We start from the raw sequence: 21,032 nt of genomic DNA on the forward strand, positions 1-21,032 counted from the left end.
TTGGGTGTAAGCATAATCTAAACAGGCAGCCCCCAGAGTGTTATATTTATTCTAATCCTGGTTGTGCTAAGCATCACAAAAGGAAATCCATGGCAAACAGGGAGCAAGGCCTGTCTTGTGTTGAAGGTCAGGGCTGGGAGGAGACCTGGGGTCTGTTCAGAGCCCTGTGCAGCAATGGGCAAACCTCAGTGTCTCTCGGTGCCTACCGGTGGAAGGAGCGTAACCACTTCCTGGCTGAGGAGCGGAGAAGCTAGCGATGAACACCACAGAAAAGCTCACGAATAAACCGACAGGACGCAGTTTTAAACCTGTTCAAAAGCATGTTGGACTAGTGCCTTGTAATGAACAAACAAAACCTTAAAATGTTTAGATGCCCGGACTACGGCACCCGAGGGGTAGCTACGTGTGTGCGCGTAAAACGATATGCAGTTACGTACATACCCACACTCCCCTCTGTCATACCCCCGAACACTACAACCTCTGAATGCCCCACGACTCTTCCATAATGAGATGTTATTCTAAGAGAAAATATCTGCTTCCAACAGGGTCACCCTGTAATTTACAGCCAAACATCATCGTAATGAGGGGGATCTTAACGGGTAGAAACACACATCCCAAGCCTTCCTCAATTACCAGGCAATCAGCAGGCCCAAGATGGAGTTATTACTCTATGCAGCATCTAGTTGGAATGATTAACATTTGCCCATGTGGCTAGGAGGCAGCTGATTACAGATCCGCAATAAAAAGCCATCTCAATGGCTGTTTGAGTCATTCAGGAGGACGACTTTTTTTTAAACACACACACACACACACACACACACACACACTCCTGAAAAAAACCAACGACATTAGAAATGAGGATTTCCTACTGGAAACTAAACATTCCATCCGCAGAAAATGGCAGCTGCTCTATATTCTTGTGTCTCATCAAAAGAAGAGGCAAACTCTTTTGTCCTAATGAAAACATGAAGGAGTGCACCATTGTGCACGAGAGATAACACGCTGCAGGGAGAGACGCCGTTTTTAGCTTGTTTTGTTTAATTACAAATATATACTCGTTTAAATGAGAACTTCCAGCCAGCGTTCCTTTTCAACCGGTTACAGCACCGGATCAAAGAGAAAGAGCTTGTTAGTAAATATTGGTTTGTACCCAAAACCAGAAATAATGTAACAAACACAACTCCTGGCTAGCAGCTTCGCTGCAACACACCCACTCAATTTCACACTGCAGGAAGCAGGGATGCGCTGGACTTTTTGAATAGGAAACAGATGACTCTTCTAATCTGTATTAGATGGTCTGTGAGTACCTACATGGGGAACAAAAAATTAAAAATGGCTCATCAATCAAGGAGACAAAAGTATGACATCTAATGGCTGGAATTTGAAGCTAGACAAATTCAGGTTGGAAAGAAGATGAAATTTTTTAATCGTGAGGGTAATTAACCGTTGGTTCAGTTTACCCAGGGCTGTGATGGATTCTCCGACACTAGCAATTTTTAAATTGAGATTGGATATTTATCTAAAAGATCTGTTTGAGTTCAAACAGGAATTATTTCAGGGAAGTCCTATGCTGTGTTATACAGGAAGTCAGACGAGATGATCACAATGGTCCTTTCCGGCTTTAGAATCTATTATGCAGATTGGACACAACTCCTGAGTTTTGGAGTAAAAAGATTGCCATGAAGAGGCATGAATTTCCATCGCTCCAATGCCCAGTCATAGGAGGTTGGTAAATCAGTGTTACTGCAGTATTAATAAAAGGGTGTAACCAAGGTTAAGTTCTCAAGAGTGCCCCCTAAAGATCACCCTGCCCACTCTTAGAAGACAAGCATGTACGAAGCCCGCCTAAGTACATGCAACCCCATGAAAACAATAGACAAACACAATCCCAACACCTCCCTGCCAACCCTGTACGTTACACATGCTGTTCTAAGTCAAATCAATGCATTCTTATGAATAAATCTCTCCCCGCCACTGCTGTCACTCCTCACGCCCACATTCTCTCTGCTGGCGAAGCCTGAGCGGAGTCTAGCCAACAGTATTGCATGCGTCAGGCAACTCAGTCATTTCTGTGATGCTACCTTGGAGAGTCTCTGGTAAGCACGGGGGCTGCAGGGCTTCACTCACCCCCCAGGGCTTTGCCATCCCAATGCACCCTCCTTGCAATCAGTTGGCTTATTCTGGATCCTGAGGGATGGCAGGGAAGCTGTTTTCATTAGCAGTCTTTGGGCTGGTTCAAGCCATTTATTCAAATGCTCCCATTTGCTGCTGTCCTCTAGTGTTTTTCCTGTTTTCATTTCATTTTGTGCAGCACTCGGGTTCAAATGTTTTAGAAGTAGTTCTGAGTTACCACCGTTTCAAGTCACTCACAATAGCGGAAGGTTTGTTTACCAAAATGGTTTCTTCACGTCAAGGTGGTGGATGGAACAGGCTTGTTAACTCCTGTGAAAGATCAGATCCTGTAAGTGGAACTAAACAGCAGAATCTAACATCTTCACAGCCTTGTCAACATCAACTGCAAGAAGGTAGGAGTTCTCCTTATGCCTTGTAAAGGACAGAGCCATTCGCACGGCAGGGACACGGTGTCTCCAAGTAAACATCAATATGCATGTGAAACTCGGGACAAAACAAAAACCAAAACATATCTCGAAAGAGATCATCTAATACCAGAGCTGGCACGTCCCCATATCTCTTGCCATGGTGAAAGCCAGACCCTTTAGCTCCACTGTCTCTAAAAAGCTGCGAGATCAATAAGAACCTTTTATTTTCTAGCTAAAGCCCAGCAAGGGTCTGGCATTTTACCACCTGCCCTTGATTTTTCCACGGCTCTCAGGAAGGTCTGAACAACAGGTTGGCAATATTCTGCATGATTCGATTTGTGCATAAAAGACTGATAGAGCTGCCAGACGTACACGAGCAATGTGAAATGACAGGCTTGAATGAAGTCGATCAGACCTGTGTTCCAAAGTAGCGGAGAGCAGGGACACGCTCATGCCATCCTACCTTCACATACATAAACCAGCAGAAACGCCTCTTCTTGATTCCTGCGAGAATTGCATTAAGAGGTTATCCAACTTGCTGGATGCCTGTAGTCCCTAGAAACAACACTGAAGAAAAGGATTGCGTACGCTGCGGGATTTCTCCAGCTGTCGCCCACTCCATCTTTATTCATAAATACTGATCCTGGGTCCAGGTATAGGAACAGATTCCCTCTCAGCACCCCTGCTGATGTACAGATTTACTGCATAATTTCCCCCTTTGGAGCTGTCTTGAATGAGATGGATGGATTAATCTATACTTCAGCACTCCTGATAATTCACTTAACTGTATTAAAACAAGAGCATTGACTTTTTACAGCCACTAATCTAGATACATTTACTGGCACATTGATCCACCTATCCTAGGAACAGCTGGGGAGTCTGTGAAAGGCAGTAGCAAGGAGCTGTCTCTTGCACATTGCTCTCATGATCTGACAGGCCTGGACGCCTCCTCAGAACAGGGAGAGCTCCTGCGGTCAGATTTTCCACCAGAAAAATCACAGCCCTCAGGGGAATTGGGAAGCCTAGAACTTCAAAACACTGCAGTTAGAAACGCCTTCCCATTCTTGAAGCCGCTTGGAGAGTGCCATATATTGCCACTGGCTGCAGAGCGGCCCCTGTCTGTTAGTTTCAAAACACAGCTTTAAAGGAAAACAATAATGTAAGCTGGAAGTGGCGGCTTAAGTGGACTAACCATCAAATCTGAAATACCAAGAAAGCCTGCATCTCCAGGGCCAAGTCGCCAGCCATTCTTCCTTCAGATACAGGCATAGTGGAGGAAGGTTCTCTTCCAGGCAGTTCATTGTTTATGAAGCTTTTAGAGGAGACCTTCAGAAATGAGTTCTGGGATTTTCAAAGGAACCTAATGGAATTAAGCACTGAACTTCCCACTGAAATTCAGCGGGTAGCTAACTCCCTTAGACCGCACTGGAAATCTCAGTGGCATACAATGTACCATGCCAAGCATACCAATAGCACTCAACTTTTCATAAGTGTAGTACCCATAGCAAAAATTCCCCTTGCTGTTACTCTTGGGCCATGTATGATCTGATGGAAGTTGCCAGCAAAGCACCAGTACTCGCTGAGCACTAATGCCGTATGTTAACCTAAATTATGCTAGTTGTTACTTAAGTTATGTAATTTACATCAACGTAACTTACATCGGCTTAAAGCGGTGTCTACACCGAGCTACATCGACGGGAGAGTGTCTCCTGTTGACATAATCTACCTCTTGTTGAGGTGGATTAATTAAATTGACGGTTCAGGTCTCTCCTATCGATTTATTGCATCTTCACCTGACCCGCTAAATCGACGCCGCTGCATCAGTTGCAGCAGTGCCGATTTAGCCGCATAGCGAAGACAAGCCCTGACAAAGACACAAGCAGAGTTAGAGAGATTCCATGACAACTATTTCCAAAGCCTGTTCTGAAATGTCTTGGTATGTACGTTCTCTTTATATATGGTGTTAGAACAAAGAGCTGTGGGTTCCAGATAAAATACAAATTAAAACAAAGCAAATCTGTGATACAGAGGAAATGTATGCACACCCAACCCTGCCTATTTTACATGAAGTTATAAGGCTACATGACTAGCATCACAAGTCATGCTCATCCACAAGGGGTAGCAATGTTTCAGCCTTTTTCGCGATGACAATGTAACTGAAAGACCCACACAAACAAGGGGAAACTAACTAGAAAGGGGGAGTAGTGAAACTGACACTATGCCATGTGCTGTCAAATGCACAAAGCAAACAATAGGAAACAAAACAGAATTGTTTTTCCTCTCACTTTTTTCCAGTTACAGCAATCTTAGGTGTTACCGGTAGCTATAGTGGGCAAACCCAAAGGAGAAGGAGGTGTAATTTTTAAGCTGATGTTCTCCTTTAATTGCAAAAGGCAGGAACATATTTAGCAAGTTCCAGTTCTGACTTGACATAGAGCTTACTAGTAACTGTAGTTGTCATTCACTGGGTGAGAAAACCATTTCCCCTTAGCTATGTCTTCAGTCCTTTATTTACCTTGCAAAAGCTATCTTGCCACCTACCCAGGCGTCGGGGGAGAAGGAAGACAGACTCATTGGTCTACCCTTCCAGCAATGAATTTCATAAGAGGCTCTTCTCTTCATGCCATATTCAAGACCTCCTCCTTGAACCTTTTCCTGATGGACATCTGCACTATGACATCAGCTGCCTAGAGCTAAACTCCTAGACAGAGATCATACCCTGACTACGCTGTGGTAGCCCCTCGAGTGCAGGAACTCCCTCTCCCTAAATATCCAGCTAGCCTGTCCCTTTGCACTTCTAAATAAAAATTGAAGAGGGTTTACGGGCTTAACCACTGTTGGCTTCTGTATATGACTCCACCACCTCTAAATGCCCCTCATTCAGCTTTTTCATTTATTACCTGCTGTGGTCTTTCTTAATGTACTGCCCATGTTTTAACCGTTAAAGACAATACTTCTTTACAATGAAAAGCAAGTGCTGAAGCTTGTAGCTCCTCCTAAGATTATAGAAAATTCTTCACTCTGCGTAATGCAACTGCGGTAAGTGGTTTGGACAGGCCTAGAGACAAGAAATTCACTGCCACACAAACAAGATCTCTCTCCTGACTGGTAGATATCGGCACCTGCACAGCAAAGCTAGAGGCCCCCAAACCACTCACATGGTGGTTGTATCTGAAATCACGGAAGCTCCAGAATCCCAAGGTCTCTTCTTGCCGTTGCATCAGACCGAGCAATTAGGGATGTGGGATCGTATAAACTATGGGTATGTCTACACTTACTTCCTGGTTCGGCGGCAGGCAATCAATCTTCTGGGATCGATCCCGGAAGTGCTTGCCGTCGACGCCGGTACTCCAGCTCGGCGAGAGGAGTACGCGGCATCGACGGGGGAGCCTGCCTGCCGCATCTGGACCCGCGGTAAGTTCGGACTAAGGTACTTCGAATTCAGCTACGTTATTAACGTAGCTGAATTTGCGTACCTTAGTCCGAAGTGGGGAGTTAGTGTGGACCAGGCCTTTATGGTACATTTTTAACTCTTATTGAAGAATATGCAAGATATGAACCCTGAGCCTTTTGCACCCATCAAAGGGCAACAGAATGGTGCTTAAGAATTCCGACCCAGGAGAGCAATAAATGAGCGCAGGGCCCTCAGAAAGGGGCTCAAATCACCTGAGCTAAGCACTTTCATAAAGACTAGAGGAAACTCTGGGGGCAAATCTAATCGGATTGAGACTCCTTCCACCACTGTCAAATCAAGAGCAAAGCAAGCTTGGGGAGAATGGCAGGAGATTGCCAACAGTGTTACAATTCCATGGGCAAGTCTCTTAATTGATGTCAGTCTGCTCTCTGTCTCTGTACTGCATACAAGTACAAAGAGAAGCAAGACTTCCACGACAGCAACACCCACAAGTGCATGAATTTTATTTGTCCTGGGAAAAGGGAGCAACCTCATGGCAACTCTGAATTTCCTTAGAAAGCCTGAGTTTGCTTTCATTTAGTACAGACGTCCCCACAAAGGTGCTCAATGCCTGGTTTGAAGAGCCACTGTCTGGATGGGAAATCTCCTCCTCTCCTGCCCCCCATCTTTAGATATTAAAATGACTAAAAATGAGGAATAACTCAGTGATGGTGCTGGGAGTGCTCCAGGACCGCCTGCGGCCCTGCATCAGGCAGTGCCGTTCTCATGGCTGAGGAGAGCCGGACGTGACTCATTTAGGAGTCAGTGAGTACAGCTCCTGACCTGGCTGGAAGAGGCACGGACACGACCGTGCTCCTCTCTTTGCAGGAGCTGAGCAGCACAGCATTCCCAGCTCAGAGCCCAAGCTGCGATTCCTCCCGGGGGTCCCCCCACTTGACCGATTGGATGGCTGGGGATAACTGTGTAACAGTTAAATGACCTGTGGTGCCAATGAAGAGTTCTTAGTGGTTTACCAAGAGAGAGCGCTCACGGGAACGTCTAGCGCTTGGCAGAGCTCAGATGGTAACCTCCAACATATCATTCTCAGCGATCAACCCTGAATTAAACAAGCTAGTATCGGAAATGAAGGGAAGACAAGAACAAGCCTACAAGCAGAGCTCCACACTTCTGTTATTGCCAGCACAACCCGCAGTCGCCGAAAGAAACAGGAGATGCCTTTTGAGAGGACAGTGGCAGCATTTCACCATCTGCCTAGTAGGGCTGGGCAATTACAGGATGAGATTGAATTTCACAGTTATCCAATTTATCTGTGTTCATTATCTGAGACAGGAGAACTGGGCTGGGGAGTAATTCTCGAGTCTCAGCCAGGGAGAAAGAATCAAGAGATAGCTGACTCACTGGCTGCTTTCAATGCCAGCCCCACTGAGGCACCAGACGCCATTTCATAACCACCGCAGTGCAAAGGGTGACTGGGCAAGCCAGAAAGCTGATCAATATTTCTTTTCAAATCAGTAAATCTATTAAAGAAAAATATTGCAATATGCTTCCAATCCTGCCTCTTGACTCCCGTCATGCACAAGTGCTGATTCACAGCAAAATTGTATTTTCATTGCCCTCTACCCTTCAAAAATTCAAACAAACAAGCTGACATTCCTTTTACTCCAGCGTGGCTCTATAATGCTAAATTGGTTTGGAAATGGAGGCAGATGTACACACCAAGAAAAGGTCTGGCGTAAACTGAAATTTTACTTCTATAAAGGTTTCCAGTGGAAGAGTCACGTGGTGGAGAAATCTACAAAGACACAGAGAACATGAGTGTGTTGGAGGAACAAGCCACTCCCCGCTCTTTATGGGGGCTGAATGTTCCCCAGTAGACACATCCATAAGGAAGTGAGACACTGAGTGCATTTAGGAACTCTCAGGATTCCTGATTACCTGCCCTGTTACAAGCATGAAGTGCATTTGAGGTACGTTACCATTGGATTGGAGTCTGCAATCAGGTCACGTAGAGAATCCAGGAATCCCTGATCCTCCACCATTTGGGCATTGATGTCATGCAGCTTCGCCACGCAGACGGCTGCCGTCTTCCGCACATAAGGGTCTTCATCCTTCAGACACTTCCGGAGCGGCTCGCACAAATACTCAGTGATCTTATCCACACGGATGCATCCCATAGTACGGACTGCCAGAGCACGGATCAACGGATTGGGATCTTCACAGTCCTGCAGAGGGAAGCAACAGCAACAAGTGAGTTTGTAAAACAAGCCACTGATGGTTTTCACCAGAGCTGCTGAAAGCTGGGATCAGGATATTCTGATTTTACCCTGCCTAGACAATGGGTCCTCCCACTAGAGAAAGGCAATTTTCTGGTCCAGGACAAAAGGCTGGGAAAGCTTACTGGTTCTGAAAACTTTCCTTACTGGTTCTCAGTGGTTTCTAGCCCGGGCAGCTTGCAGATAATGAAGTCATGTTCTCAATGCCATTTGTTTTTCCTCACCCAAAGCTTCATGTGGCATGACTTGATCACCCAATCTCAAGGACAGTAAGCTAGAGAGGAATGCTTTTGCCATGTGAAAGCCGGGAATTCTAACCCTGGTGGTTTGAGGTAGTGACTGCTAAAATCGGGTGAGAATTCAAGTGGATGGAAGATGGCAATTAACATAACGGGATTTTCTTCTAAGCCAATTTCTCATAGACCTCCAGAAGTAGAAATAAATGTCCTACATAGTGTCACCATGAAACTGGGGTTCACAGCCATGGTAGTTGGCAATGCATCAGACCTTAGCTATCCTAGATCTCTCAGCCTAGCAGTGCTTTTGTGTGTGGGAGGGTGGGGTGCAGAACTGGACACAGTAGATCTCGCACCTCAAGACCAATGTAATTTTAACCCGATTTTAGAAATTCAGCCTCAGTTTCTGCCAATTACCAGCAGGATTCATCTATATTGTTAACAAAGTGCTTCAAAATTCGGTAGACAAAAGACCGAAGCATGAAAGCCCCCAACAACATGAGGCACGCTTACCTTGCACTATTTAATCTCTTATGATGGAAAAACACCTGAAAGGGACTGATTTTCAGATGTATACGTGGAAGTGATTCTCTGACAGATGCGTTCAACTCCTGGAAGTCAGGAACTGTAACTCAGATGGTGACTTAGCCTGAACTGTTCCAAACTACGCTACCGCCCATCAAAACTCACCCCCCCCCCCATAACGCATTAGAGGGGAAATTTAAAAGAAGGAGGTCAGAAAGTGCTACATCACTCACTAGTAAGATATAATGGATAACTACATTCTGCCCCATGAGTCTGCTCAAGTAGGGAGCTGCACCTTCACAGCTGACCTTGGAAAGCAGGTGTCCCTTCTGAACTTGGTCCCCCCCACGCCGCAACAGCAAGCTCACACCCTCCTGCCACACCAAAAGCTTAGAAACATGCTCTGACTTATTTACTGGTACTCTTTGGATGTTGGCAGGTCAATTCAAGTCTATTTAGAGCATTAAGCCACAGTATACCTAGGAAATAAGTTCTTTTAGTCAAGTGTGTTAGAAGATGTAGATATAAATGACATGGTAAAAATATGTGAAATAATGAACAGTACAAAAAAAGGTGGATCAGACTCTGTTATTTACTCTGACGACACAAGAAAACAAGGGAACAATCAATGAAATTGAAAGGTAGGTAATTTAAAACTGATACAAGGAAATACTGTTCTAAATAATGTACAGTTAACCTGGGGAACTCATTGCTACAAGGTACTGAGGCAAAGACGTTAGCGGAATTCAAAAGAGGACGAGACATTTCTATGGATAACCAGAAAGTCCAGAGTTATAATAAAGGCTAAAACAGGAACAAGAACTCTGGAAGGAACATAAACCCTCCTGCCTCAGGACATAAGCCACCCTCTAACTGATGGGGGTCAATAAAACTTACTCTGGGTGCTCCTCTCAGAACCACCTACTGCCAGGCTTATGCAGCTTCCTCTGTAGCACTTGCCACTGTCGGATATGGGCTACTGGACTGAAGGGACCTTGGGTCTGAGACAGCAAAGCAATTCTCAATTTCCTGCACCCCCACCGGAGTCCCACACGAGCCCAAAGACTGTAGATTACCTGCAGCCTAGAAGAAGCACGTGCCAAACAAAGCACATTGACACGAACTGTAGGAGGCTGTTTTCTGATGAACCCTGGGCCAAGTTACCTTCACAAAGCTGTTGACAGCCATAATGGCCATATCCGGCTGACTCTTGGCATAGTTCATTAGGTACAGGTACACCAGCTTCTTCAGCTCCAGGTTGTCGGTCTGCATGCAGTTCACCACGTCTGGAAACAGTGAGCTGGATAAAAGGAGAGTGGAGGGAGGGGAAAGCAAAGAAGTCAGATGAACTGTCGCATGAAGGGTAAATGACCCGATTGACTGCATGACAGTGGAATCAACGGAGGCTAGGGAAAGTCTGGAGTTCTGTTCAAATTAGAGGGCACTTTCCGCCCCAAACATAGTTTGGAGACGATTTTATAATAGTTTAATCTCCTCCTGTGTTTTCATATAAACCAGTGCCTAGAGCAGGTAAAATAAAATGCTCTTATAGAAGATGTATCTGATTATGAAGTGGACTGAACAATGTTAACATCACGTCTAGTTCTGGGGTTCACCTGAAACAACAGGGAATGGAGCAACACTTCACAATGTTTAGGAGGGGACAGGAGAACTGATTTAGACTGAAACGGTAAACCAAATTTCAGCCCAGTATAATCTAAAACAATTACGAGATTTAACCACAGCTCATATAAATACCAAGTAGCAATCTGTAAGCAGCATTTCAGAGGAAGGTTATACTGGATTACTGCATCTCTCAGGTGAGTTATGCAGATCTCAAAGCTAATGGGTCATGGGCCTTGGGATACTTGAAAGGTGCTGTCTCTTCAGTTCATCATCTCCTCTGTCCTGCAGTGAAGTCATAATGCTAATTTGCAACCTTACATTCATTTCCCTGGCAACAGACCATGAACCCAGGATTATGACAACTTTACTGCAGGATACAGGAGAATCTGGAAGCCTTGACTGAAGCAAGTTGCTGCAAAGACAACACAAGAATATTTATAGCTATTTGCCTTTTGTATAAGCATTCCTCTTTAGGAGTTTGATGCTGTGTCAAAGGCCCAGTTTGATGACTGTTAGCTCAAATCATAACTTTGTTTGATAACGACTGGCATACAATCATCTGAAAACAATACCTCTGAGTTGCCTTTTTAAACTAAAAACAAACCCCCCATCTAGGCTAACAAGTGGATTAAAAAAATGTCAGCCCAAATAGGACACCGAACATAGCTATAACTACGAACTGGTTTTGTTTAACAAGCCTTTGGCTAAACCGGCACTGGAGAATACTTTTTAATTCTGTGCAGTAATTTATTGCCCATGTAAGTGAAGAGCTAGAACTGGTTTGAACCAAGCAAAGTGCTAGCAAGCTTCTTCCCGTCCACCACCACCACCTTCCAGCAATCAAATAAAGCACTTGGATCCTGGCCTATAATGCCTCTACTCTTCCAGCCCTGGAGTTCCCTAAAGAAGAGACTGCCCATTCATTCCCAGTTTAGGACAGTATGATGGACAAATATCCATAGAAATTAAGAGGAGACCAGCAGGATAGAGTATTGGACTGGGACTCAGAAGACCAGGGTATTATTCCTAGCTCTGCCACTGGCCTGCTGAGTAACCTTGGGCAAGTCACTTCCCCACTCTGTGCCTCAGTTTCCCCATATGCAACATGGGCATGATCCTGCCCTCTCTCATAAAGTGCTTTGAGACCTACTGGTGAAGAGTGCTATATAAGAGCTAAATGCATTTCACTTGTAACTGGGTCAGAATTAGTAACAAGGTTTCCAGATGTTCAGAATCCATCAAACCTCCCAAATGACTGTGTGAATTCAAATGCTGTCACAGTGTCTCAGCACAGAAAGGCTCCCACACAGGAGATGATGAAGTCAGAGACCACATGGGAGAGGGAAAAAGCCTTTACCTGACATCCTTCCCCACAGTCATGGCAGCAATAACCTTCTTCACCGCTTCTTTCCTCTTCTCTTTCTTCTCATTGTTGAGTTCAGCCTTCAGTTCAAAGATCTCTCCTGCAAGGACACAGAACAGTCTGAATTTCATGAAACCAGTGGATCTAGCTTTAGAGTTACCTGGAAAGTGACTTGTGCTCCCATCAACGCTGAAATGCTGCTTCCATCATCTTTGGGCTAGTGGATGATTCATGAGGTTATAGGAGACCCCAGAAGAACTGCAGCATGAGCTGCACTGGGGAAAATAGAAAACTACCAAATGGGAGGCCCAAATTTGATAGCCTGGGACAGAAGAGACCAGCAGAGAGTCAGAGTGATTAGCCTCTGGAGCAGAGCTTGGGGAGGAAGCGACCCAACATTGCTTAGCCCCATTCACCAGTTAAACAGCAGGGCTGATGAGCTCCTAAGCTTGGTAACAGTGAGCTTAAGAATGTCTGGGGGTTGTTGTTCAGCCAAGAGAAACAAGGTGATCTTCTGCGCTCTACCAATGGTGTGGAGGACACGGCCGCAAAGAAAAATGCTAATAAAAGCCACAACGTATGTCAGAATCTCACCACTTTCCAGGGCACTAAACCACATTGCTAAATTAGCCGCTGAGAAAGAGCACAAAGAAACTATCATATAACAGGGATCAAAAAGATCGAGGGTGCAGAGAGGGGAGACACTGGACTAGAACGTGTAAGAAATTGTGGCTCAGTTTAGCTAAGAATTCTGCCCCGACTTTCCTAGCTTCATTCTTGTCACTGTTTGCTTCCTGCAAGCACAAGTGAGGGAACAGTGGGATGACACAGATCACTGTGCAATACAAGCACGGCAGGACCACCAGCGTCAAAAATAGGGAAGGACGATTTTAGTCAAACAAACAAACAAAAAACAGGTGAGGCAAAAAGATACAACAAGCAAACGACACTCAAGGAAGAGTCATGCCTGGATTCAGAAACCATCTATAAAATAACTGAAGAGATCCTTCCTGAGATTAATTCTTCCAGCTATACCCTTGTGCAAAATCAGTTGAGGCCTTAACTCTGCTCAGACAGCAGCTGTAGGACACGCCTGGTTTGGAAAGGAAGCAAATCCTTTCCTTCACTGGCAGCTGATTTTCCCAGGAGTACAGAGAAGGCATCGCGATCATCAGAAACCACAAGTCACCTAACAAGGACACATAGCATAGCAGGAGTCAAGGGTAACATCAGGGGTGAGCTTTTGTGGAGGATCAAAGCACCCCTGGCAGTGCTACACTCTAGCCCAAACCTTGGCTCCACATAGACCAATGCAGACAAACTACTGTAGGATTCTCCTTGAGAGCCCATGATTGCAATATAGAAGGGCTGAATGGTATGAGACGTGCCTGTTTCCCAGATGTTTGTGTGGGTCTAAAAATATCTGGCAGAGCCAAAAACGTTTTTTGGGGGGGAGGGTGGCCTTTGGAGTAGGAACAAGGACATGGATTTCCAATCTGAAAGCATGATAGCAAACAGCTATGAGAACAAAGCTGCATTTTCCGTCCCTGCAGATTTTCTGGTTTCTCTTGATCGCTGCTCAAACAGGAAAAGGAACAGTTGAGCCAGGAGTCTGTATGTGACAACAGGCCCTTTGGGGCGGAAAGTTGTGCTGTTGATTCCACCATGCCAGACTGCAGGTGGAGGAAATGAAGGCAATTACCTAAACCGCAAACAAAATATGGCAAGGGATTTGAAAACTATAAAGAACACTTTGAGGAAACTGATTCGTTAGCATCAGGCACTATTGCTGATCTTGTTTAAAAGCCAGGAATGCGATATGGGCCAGTGAAACCTGCTTGGCATTTCATACCAACTCATTTAAAAGAAGACTGTAATCAATATCCTTAAAGATGTTTTATTCCAAATGGCATTTTTAGGACAGTCTAGCAGGCAGGCACGTCTGGGAAAAAGGCAAAGCAGCCTCGCATGCTGAGAGGTACATAAATCCTACTTTTCTCCTTAAACATTAGCTCAGTTCGTGAAGCCTAGCGAGTGCCGTTTGACTCAGTGCCAAGAGCTTTGATTAGGCAAGACCAGGAAGTCGAAAAGGAATGAACTGCAAAGATGATAGTCATAAACTATATGCCCTCTCACTTCCTCCGACGATGGGCCATTATGTTAGCAAGCCAGCGTTTCCATAGGAAATGGCAGCAGCAGCAGAATTGGCTTGTAGAAAGATGCATTAAAGGTGCTGAGTTGTTATAAATGACTTCTATAATGCTGTAAATTCACACGGTGTTTAACAGAGTAAGGTAGGTTCCCTGCCCTAGTGCCAATGACTCAAGCAGACCATTGGAAAGGAGCAGAAGTTACTGTTCTGAAGAACCATGTTGTGGCTGCTTCCATTCCCAGCCATCTGAGAAAGACATCCAGCTCATCACTCTTATTGAGAGCACATCTGAGAGTCCGACTGAGCCAGTATGCAGCACCAGCATTTTCCTTGTGTCTGCATCCATTTCTGTGGGATGTACACGTCTGTTTTTTTTAAAAAGGTTATGGCAAACTTATAACCATTCCAGTGAGATCCAATTTCCTGCTACCTGGCTGAATCTGCAGCTAGGGCTGTCATTTCTCTCTAAGGGCTCATCTACATGGGGACACTCAGGAAAGTTCCTCCAAATTAACTTCAAAAGTGGATTAGTTAAATCATATTAAATCCCTGTGTGGGCACACTTATTCAAAATTAAAGTGGCCTTAATTCAGTTTAGATGAATTTACTGTGAATTAAGCTAACACCAAATTAAGGCCACTTTAATTCTGAGTAAGAACATCCACACAGGGATTTACTGCCGTTTAACTAAACCACTTTAAATTCACACCTTTCGTTAATCTGAATTCAATTTCCTGAGTGTCCCTGTGCAGACAAGCTCTTAAAAAGACGTAAATTCATTTTGTTTCAATAAGGTGCTCACTCTGAAGCATAATGACAACACAAATGGCAATGCGGACCATTCAACAGAAACATTTAGACATTCTGACACAGTGGAAGGTGCTAGAGACAAAAATCAACATTTTCCCCCCAACCCAGACTCAGCCACAACAAAACGCAGGATCAGTTCAGCAGCACTAACGTCCCTAGAAAAGGCAGAGTTTGGAGGGCTTGGAGTTAATGGTCTGTATTTACTGCTAGTCCTTTAGGCCAGAGTTTAAGAGTAAGGGTAGGTCTTCACTACCCGCCGGATCTATCGGGGGTCGATTTATCTATTCACGTAGCTGAAGTTGCATATCTTAGGTCGACCCCCCCGCTAATGTAGACCTGGGCTAAGACAAATGACTCCACAGTGGTGGAGTAAGGGAACGCCTCCCTGAAGTGTGCATCATGACTACTTTATACCCAGGAGCCATGCTATTTCAGAAACACTACCTCTTTCAACAAGGTGTTCTGGATGATCACTAGGGCTAAGTGAACTCATGGTTACAGTAAAGTCATGTGGAGCACAGGGGTGAGGAGTTTGGTTGGGGGAGGGATGAATTGACTATCTGGCTCTTCTGGTAGATTTCTCCATGGATTTTGAGAAGGCAGCAGAAGAGGACCCACAACTTTTTTAAAAAGTCTGTTGTGAGCTCATAACAAGCCTTCCAAATGGCTAAAAATGTGCACGTATAATCACCCAGACCCTTCAAGCGTATTCTTCCCCACCACCCAACCCAAGCACACGTCTAGTTGTCTGACTGGACAACTGTCCATGGTCCTGAACCCTTCACTCCAGCCCTAAGCCTCCAAACAACTGTACATTTCAAATCTCCAAGTTTTGCTCCCAGATGCTCCGGAAAATCAGGGAGTCAGGAAAGGTAATTTGAGTCACTGAGTTTGCGCATTGCAAAACTATTCAGTACTTCAGTCCTGCCTTTTGATGCTACTAGAGGAAAAGGGGGAAGGAGGGGCTCAGTGACTGTTTCATGGCCTACTTTTGAAGAACTTCTCCCTGGATGATTGAGAGGAGAAATGGGGACAAAGCTAACAGGAGAGCACAAATTTCTCCAAGTGGAGTTCCAAAAAGCCACTTTAAAACGATAGCCACCCAGCATCTCCAGGAACCTGCAATATTTTGTAAGAGTTTAAAGCTAACCTTTTTTATTGGTTGTGAAATACTTGGAGTCCGTCATGGTTCCAATTCCTTAGCACACCTGCAAGAACAATGAACATGTGAATAGAAGTTGCAGCTGCTGTCGACCACTGTGCAAACTACACACGCAGAGAAACAAGGCTTAGCAGGAATAACGTAAGGGAAAAAGCAAGGGTTCTGAACATACCTTTGGGCCGCACCAACTAGTGAGGTAACTTAGCAAATAGTTTTTTTTAAATCAAGGAAGTTTCAACTGAAGTTTGCTGGCAAAACACGGCAGTTTGTTGAACCCCTTTTCTGCCCTATCAAAAACAATCTCCCACCCTGATCTTTCTGTCCTCCCTGGGGGGGGGGATATTTTTAATTATACTGAGGGAGAGGACCTTTATGTGTTCTCCAGATATTTCATTCACCTCCTCCCCTCAAAAGTGAGGTTATATTTAAGAAGTGTTCATTTATGGAAACAGATTCACGTTTCAGAACAACCCATTTCAGACAATGGAGGGACATAAGTAAGGAAAGGGTAGTCACCCCCTAACTGGTGTGGTGCATTTTGGGGTTGCATCACAGAAGTAACTGCAAAACAGACCGTTCCCCACATGCATCAAAAAACCGTTTTTCCTCATTCCTCATACACAAAGCATCACTTTTAAAAAAGGTGTTTTACAAGAAACTTATGGAAGCTTGAAGCTGAAATCTTTTCCATCTCACTACCACCCCACCTGGACGCTGGCCTGTTACTGTAGGGCGGCACTGCAAATGCTGGTTTGCTGTTATAGGTACATTGGTCATGAGGACTGGGTTGCATGGGGACACGTTGGTCTGTTACTATAAGACTCCAGTCAGAATGGCTTCCCGACTACTTGCACTTCTTTGTTTCACAAAACGGAGTGGATTACCAACAACATGTACTAATTATAGGGACGTCACAAACATATCAGAAAGAATGTAGAATCCATTTCACTTTTTTTTTTTTTTTTAAATGTAATTGGTGACGGCCAGGGAGGAAAGAGACTCTCCCAAAAACTTTTAAACAGTACCTGGGGAAAAGACAAGCACGGGAGAAAGTAGTCTTATTTCTTTTGATTATGAAATTAGTATCACAGCCAAAAACCTGAAATACAACTTGCCCCTATAATTATCCAATCAACTCCTTTCCTAATTTTTCTTCTTCTCCTTTCCTGTTTTTGTCTGATCTCCTTTCTTGTCTTATGTGCATTTCTGTCTTCTCCATTTCTCTTGCTCTCCCCGTCTCCACTCATTGCTGCTTCTATATAGATAGATAGATATCCTATCTCCTAGAACTGAAAGGGACCTTGAAAGGTCATCGAGTCCAGCCCCCTGCCTTCACTAGCAGGACCAAGTACTGATTTTGCCCCAGATCCCTAAGTGGCCCCCTGAAGGATTGAACTCACAACCCTGGGTTTAGCAGGCCAATGCTCAAACCACTGAGCTATCCCTCCCCCCTAAGCTATCCCTCCCTCTCTCTCTCTCCCCCCAGCCCCTATTTCACTCTTACCCTTCCTTCTTTCCTGGGATAGGGACACCTCTGTTCTTCCTAATGACTCTTCCTCGGCTGAAAAGCTGATATGGATCCCCTTGTAACAGACTGAGCCTGCGTCTCCTCCTGTCAGCCTGAAGTGTCGGCTACAAAACAAGCAAGACAGCTTTTCCCCACAGGCTGATTCTGCTGCCTCCACAGAGCTCCCAGGCCCTGCTGGCCCAAGGGAACAAATTTGGGTTTGAACTCTTTCTGTCCCAAAAGAATAGCAGACCAGCACCACTTCCCGTCTGTGCTGCTCATCCCCCACCACTCAAAACACATCCTTTTGGAGCTTCTGGTCCTATCATACCTCCTTCCCTCATATTATGTTTATCTTTTCTCCTTTGCCTCCAGATGATGCTAATGCTGCTGTTTCTCTTGCTTCAGCAGTAAAGTTACTATGAGTAGTAGCAGCAGAGGTAATGAGATAATCCCGGTCACTTTCAGTTTTCTCCATAGGGGAGACTCTAGGCACAGCTGTAATCCTGTCCAGCTGCCAAGGAGTGGGAAACAGCAAATGTTAGTCTCTATATGCCCTCATCCTTATCAGATCTTGCCTGTGGCGCTCTTGCAGGTGTACCTACCCTCAGCCCAGCAGCTGCAGCAGGGTGACCTTGATCAGGATTGTTCACTCTGGTTCTGGTACTGCTTTATCACTGGGGTAGCTTTGTGTTTGGGAGCAGCAACACAAGAGGTAATTTTGAAAACAGAGACAGGGAAGGATACTCAAAAAAAAAAAGGGGGGGGGGGAGAGAGGGGATATAGCATCACTTTGAATTTAAACTCCCGAAGCTCACCAGTCTTGGCAGCAACCCCCATATCTTTCCAAGAGAGGAAGTTGCTACAAGTCTCATTTCATAATTAAAAACGCAGCCTACTTGCAGCTGCAATGTTATTGCTGACACACTGCTTAGGATTTTAGCCTAGTTTGAAAGAGGACTTAAATGTCTTTCGTTTACTAAAGTAATGGGCACATTACCAGTTTTATGAGAATTAATGTCGTTCTCGCTATGCTTTGGTTTTCTTACACACAGGATCTATCACCCTGGCCAGACCCTGCACAGATTTAGCCTGGTATTCTAACCAATACCTGGTTATTTAAGGAAAGGCCAGAAACCCAATAATACGCATTTAACTAATTGGGCAGTGCTACACAGAGGAGGGAAATTCCCTGCTAAATTTCACAGGTGACCTTTATGCCCTGAAGCCTGAGATTTCATTACCCTTATTATTTTAGCTTGCTCAGTTACAAATGTCATTAGCAGTCATAAAATTACTCAGCTCTTATTTAAATCTAGTCACAGTACATGTCTTAATGACCTCCTGATTTGGCAGATACAAATAACATTTAAGACTATTATTTTAATAAGTACCACAGCTACAATATTCCAAATACAATACAAGGCTGCCTTTCCCCAGGGTGCAGGAGTATTTTGCTTCATTCTATGTTTGAGCTCACTTCACACATGCTGTCAAGGGCAATTTCCCAGTGGTACTCACTATAATCTGGTTTACTAAGCAAACACATTACAGGGCACAGCTAGTCTCAAGTGAAACCCAAGAAACAAAGAGACATGAGAGCAGTGATTCACAAATGACAATGGTTTCAAATAACTGTCAAGGAAATGCCAGCTTCTTCTGCACAATTCAAAACAGGAGGAAAGCTGAAACACGTTTAAAGATGGAAAACAGCCATTTTTATTAGCAAGAACTGAGGGATGTTTAAAGATGACTGAAGCTGTAAAGTAACGATAGGCTCATCTTTGCCGTCCTGGAGCCCAGTGTCTAACTAGCTAAACTCAGAACAAGTAAATTGGGAATGGTTTTGAGGTTTGCAACAAAAGGCCTACGTTCACTCCCAGATAAGAACAAGAACATGACAAGAAAATACCCAGTGGGCTTTAGTCTCGTCTAGCAGCCCTGCTGGCTCACCAACATGTTGTTCCTTTAAGTGTTTGAAATTCAAATTTAGATTGAAGCAGATGTGTCTAACTCAGTGACTAGAGCAGGAATAAAGGAATCACTACACCCAGAGACAAACAGTCTCACACAATAGCCTCAAAGAAAGAAGGGTCTTGTAACTGACAAATACAATTCCTGACCACCCAAAACTCTGTTAACAGGAACCTACATGCCCTACCTAGTTTTGTGCCCGGCCCTGGGTAATCGCAGGGGTGAAGACACTAAAATCTGAAAGGGAAAAGTCTCAGACTGAGACAATCTGAGTGGATGATTAACCTGGGAACTCTGGAATGGGAACAGTCCCAGTTGGTACATAGAAGTGGACCCGCTCTGGATCCATGGGTGGGTCCCCAATCTCCCTAGGAAACAGCCCCGGTTTAGCCAGACTAAGCGCTGAGCCAGCCCACCCAGCTGTGTGCGCTTCATCCACCCAGTAACAGCTCCGGGGTGGCGAGGGATGGTCCGAGTGGGGCTGGGCATAGGCGGCGAGTTATATGGGCCTGCGGTGCCCCTGCTCCACCAATATTTAGGAACGTGGGTCCGGCTCCACCAATGTTTGGGCTTAACGCGCTTGGGGGGGGGCACGCTTCAGGGGGACGTGGGGTGTTAGCGGGGGGGGGGGGGGGGGGGGCTGCCGCTGGCAGCAGCGAGTGACCCAGCCCCAGCCCGCTCCCTCCCCGCCCCCATTCCGCCGCCCCGCCCCCGGGAGCCGGCGCCAGCCCCCCGCTAGCCCCCCAGGCCGCCCTGGACCCCGCGTCCCCCCAAAGCGCGGGGCCCGGCCCGTCCTATGGCCGCTCTGGGGGCAGCCCTGGGGCCCGGCGAAGGGGGGCGAGAGGCCGCAGCCGCCCATCGCTCCGCCCGGCACTGGGAACAAAGGGCAGCGGGACCCGCCGGGGGCAGCTCCCGTTCCGGCGCCCCAGGGCCCTGCCCCAGCCCCAGCCGCGCCCCAGGGCGCCTCTTCCCCTCCGGAGCCCCACCCCCGGGGCCGCCTCAGAGCCCCCCCCGACCCCGCCCCGAGCCCCCCGGCCTGGGCCCGGCCCCCCGCGCCGCGCCCCCCCCGGCCGGGCCCGCTCCATGGGGCGGGCGGGGCCGCACACACTCACCGGGACGGCGGGGCGTCGGGCACAGGGCGGGGCGGGGACACACACACACACACACCGCTGCGGAGGCGGCGGCTGGGGACGGGAACCGGAAGCGGGGCGGCTCGGAAGACTGAGGGCGATAGAGGTTTCCCCCTCCCGCCGCCTAGAGCGTCCGCGCCGCCGCGGCCATAGAGACACAACTGGGGGCAGAGCGTCTGGTCAGAGCCCGAGACAGCCCAGCTCGCCCACCCCCGGGCTGGCTCCCATCGGTGCCCACGCGTGGGACACCGATGCCAGCGTCACTGCAGCTGCTCCGCCTGCAGCCCTTTCCCTTGGGCGGGGAAGGACTTTCAGCACT

The 21,032-nt window shown here is 46.2% G+C and overlaps 1 protein-coding gene across 15 annotated transcripts in view; it reads right to left on the bottom strand.

Moving 5' to 3' along the window:
* Positions 1-21,032, bottom strand: part of AP2B1 (adaptor related protein complex 2 subunit beta 1) — a 109,911-nt gene that overhangs the window by 86,934 nt on the left and 1,945 nt on the right. For 5 of the 15 annotated variants that reach the window (XM_065572983.1, XM_065572985.1, XM_065572982.1 and 2 more), the window contains exons 2-5: positions 16,091-16,148; positions 11,973-12,078; positions 10,154-10,289; positions 7,932-8,177 (exon numbers count right to left, since the gene is read on the bottom strand). In XM_065572983.1, the coding sequence (XP_065429055.1) occupies positions 7,932-8,177; positions 10,154-10,289; positions 11,973-12,078; positions 16,091-16,127 (525 nt within the window). In that variant the 5' untranslated portion in view covers positions 16,128-16,148. Of the gene's footprint in view, positions 1-7,931; positions 8,178-10,153; positions 10,290-11,972; positions 12,079-16,090; positions 16,149-17,606; positions 17,805-17,940; positions 18,124-18,214; positions 18,296-20,695; positions 20,859-21,032 lie in introns of those variants that run through there. The other 10 variants (XM_065572984.1, XM_042857719.2, XM_065572976.1 and 7 more) reach the window with 6 other exon arrangements.

This window comes from Chrysemys picta, chromosome 19 (assembly GCF_011386835.1).
Source record: "Chrysemys picta bellii isolate R12L10 chromosome 19, ASM1138683v2, whole genome shotgun sequence".
In the NCBI taxonomy this organism is placed as follows: domain Eukaryota; kingdom Metazoa; phylum Chordata; order Testudines; family Emydidae; genus Chrysemys; species Chrysemys picta.